Source organism: Tursiops truncatus, chromosome 2 (genome assembly GCF_011762595.2).
Source record: "Tursiops truncatus isolate mTurTru1 chromosome 2, mTurTru1.mat.Y, whole genome shotgun sequence".
NCBI classification, from domain to species: domain Eukaryota; kingdom Metazoa; phylum Chordata; class Mammalia; order Artiodactyla; family Delphinidae; genus Tursiops; species Tursiops truncatus.
This window is the reverse complement of record NC_047035.1, coordinates 84331858-84346587: the sequence shown is the minus strand read 5'-3', so window position 1 is coordinate 84346587 and position 14730 is coordinate 84331858. Positions and strand designations below refer to the sequence as shown.

General features: G+C 41.4%; 2 protein-coding genes across 3 annotated transcripts in view; one reads left to right on the top strand and one right to left on the bottom strand.

The window, feature by feature from the left end:
• NDUFAF1 (NADH:ubiquinone oxidoreductase complex assembly factor 1) overlaps nucleotides 1–14045 on the top strand; it is a 65839-nt gene extending 51794 nt beyond the window's left edge. For both annotated transcript variants that reach the window (XM_073800758.1, XM_033851503.2), the window contains one exon: nucleotides 7228–14045. In XM_073800758.1, the coding sequence (XP_073656859.1) occupies nucleotides 7228–7275 (48 nt within the window). In that variant the 3' untranslated portion in view covers nucleotides 7276–14045. The remainder of the gene's footprint in view (nucleotides 1–7227) is intronic.
• The window catches only part of NUSAP1 (nucleolar and spindle associated protein 1), a 33014-nt gene that overhangs the window by 16541 nt on the left and 1743 nt on the right, over nucleotides 1–14730 (bottom strand). The window contains exons 2-4 of the mRNA XM_033851496.2: nucleotides 9579–9647; nucleotides 5277–5420; nucleotides 4103–4259 (exon numbers count right to left, since the gene is read on the bottom strand). Coding sequence (XP_033707387.1) covers nucleotides 4103–4259; nucleotides 5277–5420; nucleotides 9579–9647 — 370 coding nt within the window. The remainder of the gene's footprint in view (nucleotides 1–4102; nucleotides 4260–5276; nucleotides 5421–9578; nucleotides 9648–14730) is intronic.

The window sequence follows — 14730 nt, the reverse complement described above, 5'->3', positions numbered from 1 at the left end:
TGGGGTGCTGAATGAGGAGGACACAGCCCTAGTTTGCGGGATTCCTGCCAATAGTGCATGATCTGAATCTAACCATCAGCAACATTAGACAAACCAAGTCAGAGGACCCAAGAAACTGTATTTAAAAAAGGTCAATGCGCTAGAAGACAAAGGCAGGCTGCGGAACTGTTCCAGATTAAAGTAGCTTAAAGAGACATGGCAGGACTTCCCTGGTGGTGCAGTGGTTAAGAATCTGCCTGACAATGCAGGAGACACGGGTTCAAGCCCTGGTCAGGGAAGATCCCACATGCCGCAGAGCAACTAAGCCCATGTGCCACAACTACTGAGCCTGCGCTCTAGAGCCCGTGAGCCACAACTACTGAGCCCATGTGCCACAACTACTGAAGCCCATGCGCCTAGAGCCTGTGCTCAACGAGAAGCAACCACAATGAGAAGCCTGTGCACGGCAACAAAGAGTAGCCCGTGCTCGCCGCAACTAGAGAAAGCCCGTGTGCAGCAACGAAGACCCCACGCAGCCCAAAATTAAAAAATGTATAAATAAATAAATTTATTCAAAAAAAAGAGAGACATGGCAATGAAATGCAAAGGATGAGTCGAGATTTGCCTTTGTTTTAAGGGACATTGCTGGGATGAAATCTAGATAAGGTCTGTCTACAGGTTAGTTAGCAGGTCTCACACTTTCTAGCCTCAGGATCCCTTTGTACTCTCAAAAGTTACTGAGGACCCCAAAGAATTTTTGTTCATGTACATTATATCAATATGTGCCATATTAGATATTAAAACTTAAGACATTAAAAAATAATTGATTCACTAAAAATATACCCACTATACGTTAACATAAATAATTTATGAAAAATGGCTAAAATTTCTAAATCAAAATAGTGAGTAGAGCGTTTTTTGTTTTTGTTTTACAATTTCTTTAACATCTGACAATAAAAGGCAGCTGGATTCTCTTTTCTTCTGTATACATATGTTGTGATATATTGTTTTGATTGAATATATGAAAACGAATTTTGTCATATACAGCTATGTGGTTGAAAGTGAAGAGTATTTTAATAGCCTTTTCAGATAATTGTGGATATTCTTCTTTGATACTATACCAAACCTTGACAAGTGGTTGTTTCTCAGAGGTTAGTTGTAATGCGGAATAAGAAGAAGCCCTATCAGTGAACTTTCTGCTCTCTGTACATTTGTGAGAAAAAGTCCTGATGTTTTAAGAAACACAAATATTTAGGGGTAAAGGGGAACATAACTGAAACACTCTCAAACAGTTCAGGAAAAAAATGTATATAACACATATACGTACGTAGATATGTATATAAATATAAATAGAGAGGAGGATAAAGCAAATACGTCAAAATATTAACATTTGAGAAATCTAGGTGAACGATATATAGGAGCTCTTGGTACTATTCTTACAACTTTAAGTCTGGAATTATGTCAAAGTTTAAAAAATTCCTCTCACCAGAAACTGCATGATCAGATTTTTCTCCTTCAAACTGCCTGTGTGCTTCATTGGGCAAACCTGACTTAAAGGGTCCACCCTCATTTTTCCCATGCCTTCAAAACTGGGTCCTAGAAGTAAGTCTTCTTGACAACAAGATTGGTGGAATAATAGATATTTTAAATTCCACCCCCACTTCTGACCCTGTCTTATTTCTTTACATTCCCCTTGTCTCAGGATTTCAAAATGGGTTTATGAGGCATATGCATCAAAATTACCTGGGGTACTTATTAAATCTGCAGAATTCCAGGCTCACGTCAGACCTACAAATCAGAACATCTACCTTCTTTAACTTTCTAGATTTAGTAAGACATTCAAAATTCTGGGGTAACTGGGAGGGCTCAGCATTAGAAATTCTGCATTTAACTGCTTGGTGGACATGAGTGGATCATCTTCTCTCCCAATCCCCTCAGGCAAGCCTCAGGTCCCAGATAGATGTGCTGGGGGAAATGAACACTGAAACACTGTTGCAACTGGCAGTCTTCCCGAGGGATGAAATCAGAAAGCACCAAGTCCTGTTAGGCATAGGGGAACTGAAGTTTTCTGGCCTTATTGAAACAAATTTTTAGTTGAGAAAGTTTAGGGAAGAGGTTTTTAGGAGGTTAGAGACTAAGTAAAATATACATTTATCATAATAAAATGGCCACCCCCCTGGGAAGGTAGACTCTGCAGATCCTTTTTTTTTGCGGTACGCAGGCCTCTCACTGTTGTGGCCTCTCCTGTTGCGGAGCACAGGCTCCAGGGCCATGGCTCACCGGCCTAGCCGCTCTGCGGCATGTGGGATCTTCCCAGACTGGGGCATGAACCCGTGTCCCCTGCATCGGCAGGCGGACTCTCAACCACTGCGCCACCAGGGAAGCCTGCAGATCCTTTTTAACTGTCCTACTTGAAGGGGCTAACAGGTCTTTGTACCTGTCTCTGGAGCCGGCCAGAAGGAGCTAATTGGCAGAATGAGCCAGGCTCTCTCCTCATCCTGCCTTAAGATCAACTGCCTTAAACTTTCCAGATACCACTCATATTCTGCTTTCTACACGGTTATTAAAGGTGACCTGATGGGGCTTCCCTGGTGGCGCAGTGGTTGAGAGTCCGCCTGCCGATGCAGGGGACACGGGTTCGTGCCCCGGTCCGGGAAGATCTCACATGTCGCGGAGTGTCTGGGCCCGTGAGCCGTGGCCGCTGAGCCTGCGGGTCCAGAGCCTGTGCTCCGCAACGGGAGAGGCCACAACAGTGAGAGGCCCACATACCGCAAAAAAAAAAAAAAAAAAAAGTGACCTGATGGCCTACTGTATTTGGTTCTAACTTTTGCTTTCATTGCTGAACCCTTAGAAGTTCTACATAATGGTGTTACGGGTTGAACTATTTCCCCAAAAGAGATATGATGAATGAAGTCTTAACCTCTAATAATTGTGATCTGACCTTATTTGGAAAGGGTCTTTGTAGACATAATCAACTTAAACCAAGGTCATTAGGATGGACCTAATCCAATATAACTGGTGTCCTTTTAAGAAAACGATGTAAAGAAAAAGACACACAGGAACTTCCCTGGTGGTCCAGTGGTTAAGAATCCGCCTTCTAATGCAGGGGACTCGGGTTTGATCCCTGCTCAGGGAACTAAGTTCCCATATGCCATGGGGCAACTAAGCCTGAGTGCTGCAACTACTGAGCCCATGAGCTCTAGAGCACGCATACCACAACTAGAGAGCCCGTGTGCCACAACTAGAGAGCCCATGTGCCACAACTAGAGAGAAGCCCACGCACTGCAACAAAGATCCCACGTGCCCCAACTAAGACTGGACACAGCCAAATAAATAAATAAATAGGGACTTCCCTGGTGGTGAAGTGGTTAAGAATCTACCTGCCAATGCAGGGGACACGGGTTCGAGCCCTGGTCTGGGAAGATTCCACATGCTGCAGAGCAACTAAGCCTGTGCACCACAACTACTGAGCCTCCGCTCTAGAACCCACGAGCCACAACTACTGAGCCCACATGCCAGAACAACTGAGGCCCATGGGCCTAGAGCCATGCTCCACAGCAAGAGAAGCCACTGTAATGAGAAGCACGCACACCCCAAGGAAGAGTAGCCCCCGCTCGCCGCAACAAAGACCCAACGCAGCCATAAATAAATGAATGAATGAATGAATATTAAAAAAAAAAGAAAGAAAGAAAAAGACAAACAGAGAGACTGCCACATGATGAGGAGGCAGAGATTTAGCTGCAAGCCCAGGTCTACAGCCACCACCGAAGGTACAAAGGGGCCAGGAAAGATTCTCCCCAGAATCTTGGAGGAAGATGGCCCTACTGACACCCTGATTTTAGACTCCAGCCTCCAGAACTGTGAGAGAATAAATTTGTGTTTTTTGGTTTTTTTTTTTTGGCCGCACCGCGCGGCTTTCAGGATTTTAGTTCCCTGACCAGGTACTGAACTCGTGTCCCAGCAGTGAAAGCGCCAAGTCCTAACCACTGGACTGCCAGGGAATTCCCAAATTTCTGTTGTTTTAAGTTGCCCAGTTTATGGCACTTTGCTATGGCAGTCCTAGGAAATTAATGCACATGGTTACCCTAGCAATTTTGGATTTTTAAAAAGTTACTTGGCATACCATTTATTCCACTTTTTCCTGAGGGCACTGCATTCTCATCTTGACTCTTGTTTGGTAGAGAAGGAGCTTCTACAATAGTTCTGAGAGCCTGGTTTTCATGCTTTTCTTGATTCTGGAATTCAGTAGGATCACATACTTTTATCTCTGAATGATCCTGCTACAGATTTTAAAAGAAAATAAATGATTTCAATAACAAATAAGAAGGAATCACACTTGAAAATTGCTAAGAGTAGATCTGAAAAGTTCTCATCACAAGAAAAAAACTGTAACTACGTGAGGTGTTAACTAGACTTATTGTATATATATTGTGAAATGATCGCCACAAATATTGAATCATTACATTGTACACCTGAAACTGATAGGATGTTACATGTGAATTATATCTCAATTTAAAAACGTATCATTAAAAACATTGCTTATATTCAGACATAAAGAAAGAAAAAAGTAATCACTGCCTCCCAAAGATAGGTACCAAATTGAGGAGGAAAATGAATTGGAGAAAGAAAAGTAGGAGACCAAGATTTTTGAGTGGCAGATTTGGTTCTCTGCCTCACCAAATGTCATGAGAACATGCATCTGGGAATAGTAGAGACTAGGGACCACTGGAAGGCATACAACCTCTAGGAGAGCAGAGGTTGCTCTCCTAGGGAGGAGAAACTAACTAGACAAGCTAGTGACTAAGGGACTACACAAGGCTAGAAAATAAAAATTAGGACCATCTTGTAAAAGTTACATTTGAATGAAAGGATAATAAAATCAGAGTCCTCTCAGAGCAAGTGGGAGAAGCCCCCGGAATCACGTGACCACACTGTTCAAAGACTAAGCTCAGCTGATCACCAGGCCCGGGACAAGATAGGAAGGAGGAAAAAAAAAAATCATATTTGATGTTGGTATCTCTTTCCTTCTTACTTACTACACCTCACTTAAGAAAACACTCAATGAATGTTCATGTTATTCAGCAAACATTTAATTTGTGCTTAATACTTACTAAGTGCTTTCCGAGTGCCAGTGCCCGGGGTGTGATGAGGCCAGACTCAGGTTTGCGCTTTCATGGAGCTCACAGCAGTGTTTGCCACCACCCGATATCATAAGGGAATTAAGAGAAGGCTCCCTAATAATATACCAGTTTGGGCACAGGTGGTAGCTTATTTTTAGTTTGCACATTTCTATTCACCTGGGAGTCAGGGCTCCTGTAGACAGTCCTGCGCCTTCTCCTTGTTTTGGTGACATGGCCCACTGGCTCCCTCTCAGCTTGCTCCTGGCTGCTGAGCTGTACCTCAATCTCATCACAAGAAGATGCAGAAGTTTGAATTTCATCCTGAAAAAGAGAGACATTAATCTGCCATGTCCAATGTATAGAGTTACAATGCTCAGGAAGAATCAGAATTTAAACTGAATAAAAAATATGTATTACATATGCAAGAGATAATTTTAAAACCCTCCAGCACTAAATTATAGGCAAGGACAAGAATGATAGAGTATTCAGAAAGAAACACTTAACAACCCAAGCTAAAAAACTAGGCTTGCAAAGCATTCAAAGGTATTTTAGGGCTTCCCTGGTGGCGCAGTGGTTGAGAGTCCACCTGCCAATGCAGGGCACGCGGGTTCGTGCCCCGGTCTGGGAAGATCCCACATGCCGCGGAGCGGCTGGGCCCGTGAGCCATGGCCACTGAGCCTGCGTGTCCGGAGCCTGTGCTCCATGATGGGAGAGGGCACAGCGGTGAGAGGCCTGCGTACCACAAAAAAAAAAAAAAAAAAAAAAAAAAGGTATTTTAGTGTGTGTAAATAAGCCAATTATTTTTTTGGGGGGGGGGCCACACCACATGGTTTGTGGGATCTTAGTTCCCTTAACAGGTATTGAACCCAGGCCCATGGCAGTGAAAGTGCCAGGGAATTCCCACAAATTATTAAAAGTATGTTAATTTACTGAATATACACTATATGCTAGACAGTATGCTATAACTAATAACAATTACAGCTAATATCATAACTGCACTGGGCTAAGTATTCTCATGGATTATCTCATTTATTCCTCAAAGCCTATGAGACAAGTATTAACATTATCTGCAGTTCACAGGTAGGGAAACTGAGGCTTAGAGAGCCCAAAGTAACTTGTTAAAGGTCAACATAAGGGAGTAAGGGAAGAAGGGCATGTGCATTATCATAAACTAGAAGAGCTTTGTCATTAAAACAGCATGGCACAGGTACCAGAATGTCCTGAACAGAACTGCTTCCAGAAGAAATCATCGTATGACAATGGTTGCACCTCACATTAGTGGGGGATGGTCGGATTCATTATTCAACACATGATGCAGAGAAAACATTGACTATGTTTTTGGTGAGGGGGTGGGCAATGAAAGATGATCATTTTCTCACACCAAAATGAAATCTGGATGGATTAAAGATTTAAATGTAAAATATGAAACTATAAAAGCTCTAGGGAAAAATAGGTGAATTATATCCTCATCGAGTGTGAGGAAGGCATTAAGCATGTTATCCTACCTAGAGACGATAAAGGAGAGGCTTGATTTGTTTTTGGTGTTTTTGTAGCTTTTTAAACGTAAATTCTAATTTTTTGAAATAAACTAATACATACATATAGTTAAAATAATAAAATACTAAAGAGAGTATAATGAAAAGTAAGTCATTCTCTGCCCTACCCTTCGTATTTCTAGGGTTTGATGTTAAGTGGTTACTTACATATCACTAATGATCTGCTGATGGGATATTCATTTGTATTTTCAATAACTATTTTCAGTGCCTCATGTACTAAGATTTACTTCATTTGTACCACTCTCATCTCCCCATCTTCTTCCTAATAGACTTATACCACTTACTCTATTACCTTTGCAGCTTTAAACATTCTTAAACCTTTATTTCTTGTTCCATGACTGCAGACACATATCCTGTAAACTGCAGATATTAGCATCCTTATACTTTTCTTCAGCTCCTGTCCTTATCTCAACTTCTGTCATCTATTCTTTAAGTTGTTAACATTTATAGCTTGTTATGTAACCTTAATTGAATCGTCTGTGTAGCTTGATTCCAGGAGTTGATAATTCAATAGGTTATTGTAAGACATTTTTCAAGGCTTTCATTTGTTTTCTGTATCATGTTTCCTTTAGGGTCATCTTCTTCCTTACAGAGAAACCTTCCAGCATTTTAGACGGTAGTAGACAACTGGTACTCTGCGCATGGAAGTAGGGAATAAGAGGGCTTTGCATCCTGACTTTTCAGTCCATTTCAGTATGGTGACTGGACCCTACCCTCTGAGAGTTAATTTAGTTGCCTGGGATTTGGTGAGGCCTAAATATCAGTGTTTTTAAAAAGCTCCACAAATGATTCTCCCACACATCCTGGGTTGAGAACCACAATATAAAATAAATGTTCTGGTTGTAAAAGAATAAGGAGGCTTAAAAAATGGAAGGTTTTTAGACGGAGGTGAAATATTACAGAAGAATAATAGTTCTAAGTGATCTAAGATCCAAAGGTATACCCAAAGAAGGGGATGGCTAATGAAGAGTGGAAAAGAAAGTCACAGGACTTAAGGAACAGGGAGGCAAGGGTAAGTAAGGGACATCCAGGTGGACCTTTGAATTCACCCAAAGTAAGGTCAGGACAGGAGATGATGAGCCAGGCAATGAGACAGTGAACACTGGAAAGCAACAAGGAAGTCAACAGATGAGAGATGAGAATTGGTGAGCCTGAACTCAAAGGAGCAGGGATATTTACGTGAGGGTAGAAAGACGCTATCTGAATCCTACTTTCCAACTCCCTGGATAGTCATGAAGAAGAAGAGAGGAAAAAGAAACTGTTCTCATTACAGAAGTGTAATCCTCAGGTTACACATATTGCTGGAATATAGACACACTTTAAAAGTACTTATTGCCCCCTTACCCCCATTAACACAGTACAGAAAAGGTTCTATAACTGGTTTAGAAACCTATTAACATGACTCCCAGAGATGTCTTGTTTTAACCCCACACACCTTAACCAGGGTATGTTAGTTTGGGAGGCCAGCAGTGATCAGGTAGCATATGTTCATTCCTGAACGCACCATGATGTAACTGTAAAGACTTGTATAAGCCCAAGACTGAAGTGGCACAGCTGGTTCTGAGAGTCCCCAGCACACAGTCAGACTAACCTACATACAGAGCTGCTCCAACTCATATAGTTAAGGCTAATCTACAGAGGGAGAAGAAGGCATCCAGAAGGTCATGCTCCTTAGATGTGACCCACACCTGTGCACTTCCCTAGGTGATGATTTGGAGGTCTGGAAGCTTACCCATCTGTCTGTCCTTGGTAATATTACTGATCTCTTTGCCATGTATTTGGACTGTGCTGACTCCTGCAGCTTTAGATAAACTATGTCAGTTCTTTCCACCAACCTAAGCTCACTATTGACAGATTCACCACTTAGGAATTCTATAGCTGACCAAATTTTGATTATCATCCTGCTCTTGTGAAAGTTTTTCAAAATGGAATGGCTCGTGAGATGCTGAATTTGAAACATGATAGATCATTTTAAATTTAGCCCATCAATTACCATCCAAAGTAAAATCCTGATTTCAGATGGCACTACGATATGTATCCTTAACCATGAAAAACTTTTTAATTAATTAAAATATCTATATTGATTTAGTTGATATAGAAACTTAAAGGAATCCAAAATCAATTTTGTCTATTTTATATTAATTAAACCTGGAATCAAAAAGAATTTTGAACATTTAAAGTTTTTAAATGTTTATAACCTAGAATACAGAGAATTACAGAGTCTATAAAGACAGAGGGAAGGAATTCAGATGCTCAGTTCATGTTTATATTTACCTTCATTTCAAGATATATAATGAAAAAAAAAAAATAAAAGATATATAATGGATGCCCTCCGAAGCCCAGTTCCTTAAGGCCTTTCAACATTTTCCTGTATTTCAAGTTAAGAATGAAGCATTCATTGATCATTTAGGTGTTGAGCCTTGTCAGAACTCTTTGGGGTGGGTCTGAAGCAGCCATGACAACTGTTCCCTCCCATCAGCAGTGGTTTAGTTTCCCACAAGTCACTTCCACAGTCCCTACTTCATGTGATTCTCACAACCCTCAATTCAGCAGAAAATATGTTATTTCCATTTCAAAGACCAGGAAACTAAGAATAAATGATTTGAGTTTTCCAAGGTCACACATACAAAAAAGACAGAGCTGCTACTTAACTGGGTTTTTCTGACTTCAAATCCAGTTCCCTCCCTATTCACACCATTTGGCATACATGTGGCAACTAGTAATTAATCTTTGCCTTTGTATGAGAACATCTTATTCAATAGATTACAGAGGCAGCTTTGTCATTTATAAGAATTATGAAAGGATTTACAATTACCAATGACAATCTCTTTGGTAACAGCATGTCTTAAGTCATCACCAACTGTGTTTATCATTTATTAACTGATTGTTTTGCTATTTAATAGGTGATGAAAATGTTACTTACCTGATTCTCATTTTCTTTTCTAGCTTCATTTTTAAGGTGGGCTTTTAAGGCTCTTAACAACTTGTCTGCCTGCAGAAAAGTTTAAAGACCTTATCAGTAGAGCCAAAAATCAAATAAGCACAAAAGATTCATTGAACATTTTCTCCTGTTCTTGTACTCATCAAATGTCATCCGGGCAGGCTGGGAGTAGGGTAACCAAGATAGAAGGGGTCCCTGTCCGCACAGATTTCACGGCAGAAGCCAGAGAGGAAAGTGGCAATTACAGCACAGTGGGGTAAATGCCCACGTGAGGAAGCTCAGGTGTCGTGTGAGAACACAGGTGGGCTGGGCCACCAAAGCCTGGACCGCTAGGGTAGACTTCAGTAGGTAAGTGGACATGCCAGTCCTAAGACAAAGATGTGAGGTCACTAACTGCTGAGGCTGAAGGACAAATAGGAGAGAGTGGGACATAGGGAAAAGGGTAAAGAAATAGCATGGGAAGGTAAGAATGTGTGGAGTTTGAAGAAGTAAAGGTTAGTGTGGGCTGAAGCAGGGAGCTGTTGGAGGGGATGGTGAGAGAGAATGTTGGGAAAGTGGGCCTGATCCTGCTAGGCCTACTAAGCCTCTAAAGAGTATGAACTTTACCCTCGGGGCAAAGGCAGTCTGCAGAGTTTGCAGCAGGGCAGTGGGTGACCAGTTTTGCATTACTCAGGATGATTACTCTGGCTGTATAATGTGCAGAATGCATTTGGTGAGGGCAAGATGGAAGACAGGGCAAGGGCCAGGAGGCTGTTGTAGGAAGCCAGAGACGACTTCGGCCTGAGCTAGAATGGGACTGAGGCCACATGGATGAATTAAAAACTTTCCTAGGAAGTAGAATCAGTGTGAATCTGAGGGCTGAGGAACAGGGAAATTTATCATGCCTAGGTTTCTGGCTTGGGCAGCTGGTGAAGCACGTGTGGAGGCGTGGGGGATCCTAAGATGGGGAAGGCCAAAGGCGCCGCCTTAGGAGGATGGCTACAGGTCCCCGGGGGAAGGGAACTCCTAGCTCCTCCTTCCACCACAGAACTGCCCTTTCCGTTCTTTCCTGAAAGAATACTAATGTGATGGGTTATGTTTTCCTGTGCTTTCAAAGCTCAAGCACATGGCTGGGTTCTCATTCCCTCCTCTTCCACCAGCCATACAGTTGAGAGCCAGAGAGTTTCTTCTCAAGGGGGGCCCAGCCACCAGGCTCGTCTCTTCTCTGCTCCTACCATTTACCATCAGCCATGTGTTCAGGTGAGAATGGCAGAGATCCCGATTTGGTTTGGGCTTCAGGGCACAGGAGATGCTGTGCTCAGGCTGTGAGTTTTACCAGAACACGCTGCATCAAGATATCAGGCACCACACCGGCTAGTAGTAATAAAGGAGAGACCTATTTTCTACTTGCTGTTGTTTCTTGAACCTCTCTTCGGGTCTTCTCTGGGAAGTGAGTGATTGGCAGGGCAGAATTTAGGCATTCTTGGTTCTTCTTTTTTTCTCCCTCAATCACTTTACAGAGGTATGACTGACACACAAACAGTTGTTGATATTTAATACATATAAATTGATATGCTGGGAGATCAATATACACTTGTGAACCCGTCATCACTGCCTTAAATGTATCACCTCCAAGTTTCCTACTGCCCGCTTTAGATTTTTTTTGGTGGTAAGAGCCTTTAACATAAGACCTAACCTCTTAGCAAATTTTAAAGTATTGTTAATCATAGGCTCTATGTTGTACAGATTTCTAGAACATCTTAAAATGCCATGAAAACCTCAAATATGCAACAGTGATGAAATGAAGGGCCTGTAGCAGAGCCAGGTGAGGGCATACAGCAGGAGGAATGATGGGGGGTGATGTTTGGGGGAGCTGAGCTGGAGGTGCCGATGTTAGCATCAGCACATTTTCATGCACTACCTCAACAACCTGTTCCAGGCACTGGAGAGACAGTGGTGAGCAAAACAGACAAGGTCTCTGCCCTCCAGGAACCTCTAAAGGTAGGCTACTGGGGAAACACCCTATTAACCAAGTAAGCAAAAATAAATGGTATGACATTAGGTGCTAGGAAGCAAAAACAAAACTGGAGGCTCAGGGTAGAGGCAGGGGAGGACAACCTGCGTTAGGATGGTCAGGAAAGGCCTCTCAGAGTCGGTGACTTTTGAGCTGAGATGTGAATGAGGCAGTAGGTGAAGATGCAGGGGAAGAGCATTCCCAGCAGAGGGAACACAAAGCCCAGAGATGGGCTAGTGAATTTGAAGGACAGAGAGAAGCCAGTGTGGGGGGCACAGTGAACACTGGGGTGAGTGGAGGGCAGGGAGACCAAAGAGGTGACCTGGGTCAAGAAGAGGGTTACCGGACACAGCACGCAGTGTAGATTTCTTCCTTCTAACTAAAATTTTATTATAAAATTGTCGAGTCTATAGAAAAGTCAAAATAGTCTAGTAAACACTGATACTCCTCACGTAGATTCAGCAACCCTTAATATCGTCTCATATTTGCTTTCTTTCTCATTCATATGTATTTCTTGCCAAGCTGGTTGAAAATAAGTTCCAGACATCATGATACTTTACCACTAAATACATCAGCCACATCTCCTAAAAATAAGGGGATATTTTCCTACATAACCTCTAATGCATTACCTAGGAAAAGTAGTAATTTTCTAATGTCCTTTGATACATAGCCTAAAATCAAATTTCCTCAATTGTCTCCAGTTTTAGCTTAAAAAAATTTTTTTTCCCTCCAAATCAGGATCAACCCAAGATTCTCACATTACATTTGGAGAAGTTTGGATTTTATTTTAGGTGTGAGGAAAATTTGACAAGAACTGAGCAGAAAAATGACATATTCTAAGTTTCAACTATCACCCAACTACCAAGAGAATACTATTTTAAGGCAAGAGTAGAGGCAGGGAGACCAGCAGACAGCCTGAAGCAGTGGTCAAGAAAGGAGGGTGTCATGGCCCAGGTTTACAGCACTGGAGATGGCACAGAGGCCAGATTTCAGGTGTATTGATACTTGGGAGGAAGAGCTCACCAGGATGGATGGGTGTGGGCAGTGAAGGGAGGAATCAATCATTTACCGACACAGGGAATAGATCTTCATTGTTTTGACCTTATCATGCTGTTTACGATGCACTTAATTGCACAAGTCAGCAGATGAGAGGTCTTACTGAAGGTTTGGATTTGGGCGTCATTAGTTCCAGGTGAATCTAAAGTTCTGAGAATGAATAAGATCACCAAGGGAGAAGCACAATTAGAGAAAAGAAGGCCCAAGAGAGAACCCTGGGATACGCCACATTTAGAGATTTAGCAGAGGAAGAACTAGCAAAGGAGACTGGAAAGAAGTGCTAGCAAGGCAGGAGAAAACCAAATATCAAAGAAGTCTAGAAAAGGAAGTGGTCTGAGCAGAAGGGAGGGTTCAATCATGCCAAATGCTGCTGATGGGCAGGTGAAGACAGATAGAGATGGACCACAAGCTTTGCAAGGTGCAGGGCATGGTGGCCTCAAAAACATCAATTTCAGTAGAAAAGAACAGAGAAATTGGGCAGTAGATAAAAGACGTGGGTCAGGAGAGGGGTTTTGTTTCTTTTTTAAAAGATGGATGACATTAAGATTTGATTGGGCGCATTATGGAAATGAGCCAGCAGAGTGAGGGAAACTGATGGAGCGGAGAGGAATAACTGCAGGAGTGTAGCCTCAGAGCGGGGAATGGGATCTCCAGCACAAACAGCAAGGCTGCCCTTAGGCGCAGCCTTTTACCATAACATATAACAGGTGGAAGGCAAAGGATATGGGGACAGGTGGGTCTGGTAATGCAAAGATGAGGTAATTCTCAGTTTAATTGCATCTATGTTTCTATGATCTATGAGGCAAAGTCATCAAGTGATGGAAGGGCGCCAATCTAAGGTGAGAAGATATGAAATAACTGTCCTCAATAATGGGAAAATTAATGACTACCAAGGAAGTGTAGGAGAATCAAATAAATCATAAATTAAATTTATGGTCACATTTAAATTAAGTTCAGTCAATAAAGTTAGGGGATTTTCTCCAGCCAGGGTCAGATGGTTAGTACAGGCAAGGATTAAGCACATAGCTTGTTTAATCAGGTGTGGAGTTTTGCCAGGTGAGGGAAGGGAGCTGCAAGAAGGTAGAAATAGTGGTAGTTTTATAATTGAAGCTTGCAAGAGTGAGAAAAGGACCCTGGCCGTACAATAAATCTTAGTAACTGACTCCTTCATTTTGCCTTACCATTAAGAGTAGTGTCTCACTATTATATATAGAATGGATAAACAACAAGGTCCTACTGTATAGCACAGGGAACTATGTTCAGTGTCCTATGATAAACTATAATGGAAAAGAATATGAAAAAGAATATATATATGTATAACTGAGTCACTTTGCTATACAGCAGAAATTAACACAACATTGTAAATCATCTATACTTCAATAAAATTTTTTTAAAAAAGAGTAGTGTCTCAAAAGAAAGTTAATATTTTCTCTTCTAAATTTATTTTGAATTTTGTCATACTGGTGAAATTTACTTAAATCTTATTCTGTTAAGTTTTTTAAAAAATCAAGTCTTGATAATTTCTTAGAACAATTTATTCAATTTTTTTGCTATGCACTTAGAATTTTAAAAAGGCAATTGATTTAACGAGCTCTTAAGCTGTACCAACTGTAACTTAAAACATTTTAATTATGGAAGATTTCAAATGTGTACAATGAACCCCCATGTATCTATCACCCAGTTTCAACAGTTATCAACATTGTGCTCTTCTTACTTCATCTAGTTCCCCCTCTTTTTCCTGGAGTATTTTATAGCAGATCCCAGGCATCATAACATTCTACCTGTAAATATTTGGCTAAGAGGTAAGGACTTTAAAAAAAAAAAAAAGCATAACCACAATACCACCATCATATGCAACAAAATTAACAATAGCTTAATATAATTTAATACCTAGTCCAAGTTTAATTTTCTCCCATCATCTCAAAGGTGTCTTTTTGTAGTTGGTTATTAGAATGCCTGGTATAGTCAAATTTGTCTGGGAAAGAACACCTCTAACAGATATTTGTTGACACCTACTATGCATCAGATGCTGTATGCTAGGCAAGCAATGAGGTCTGTAGTGACACAAAATACTGTACTATACCA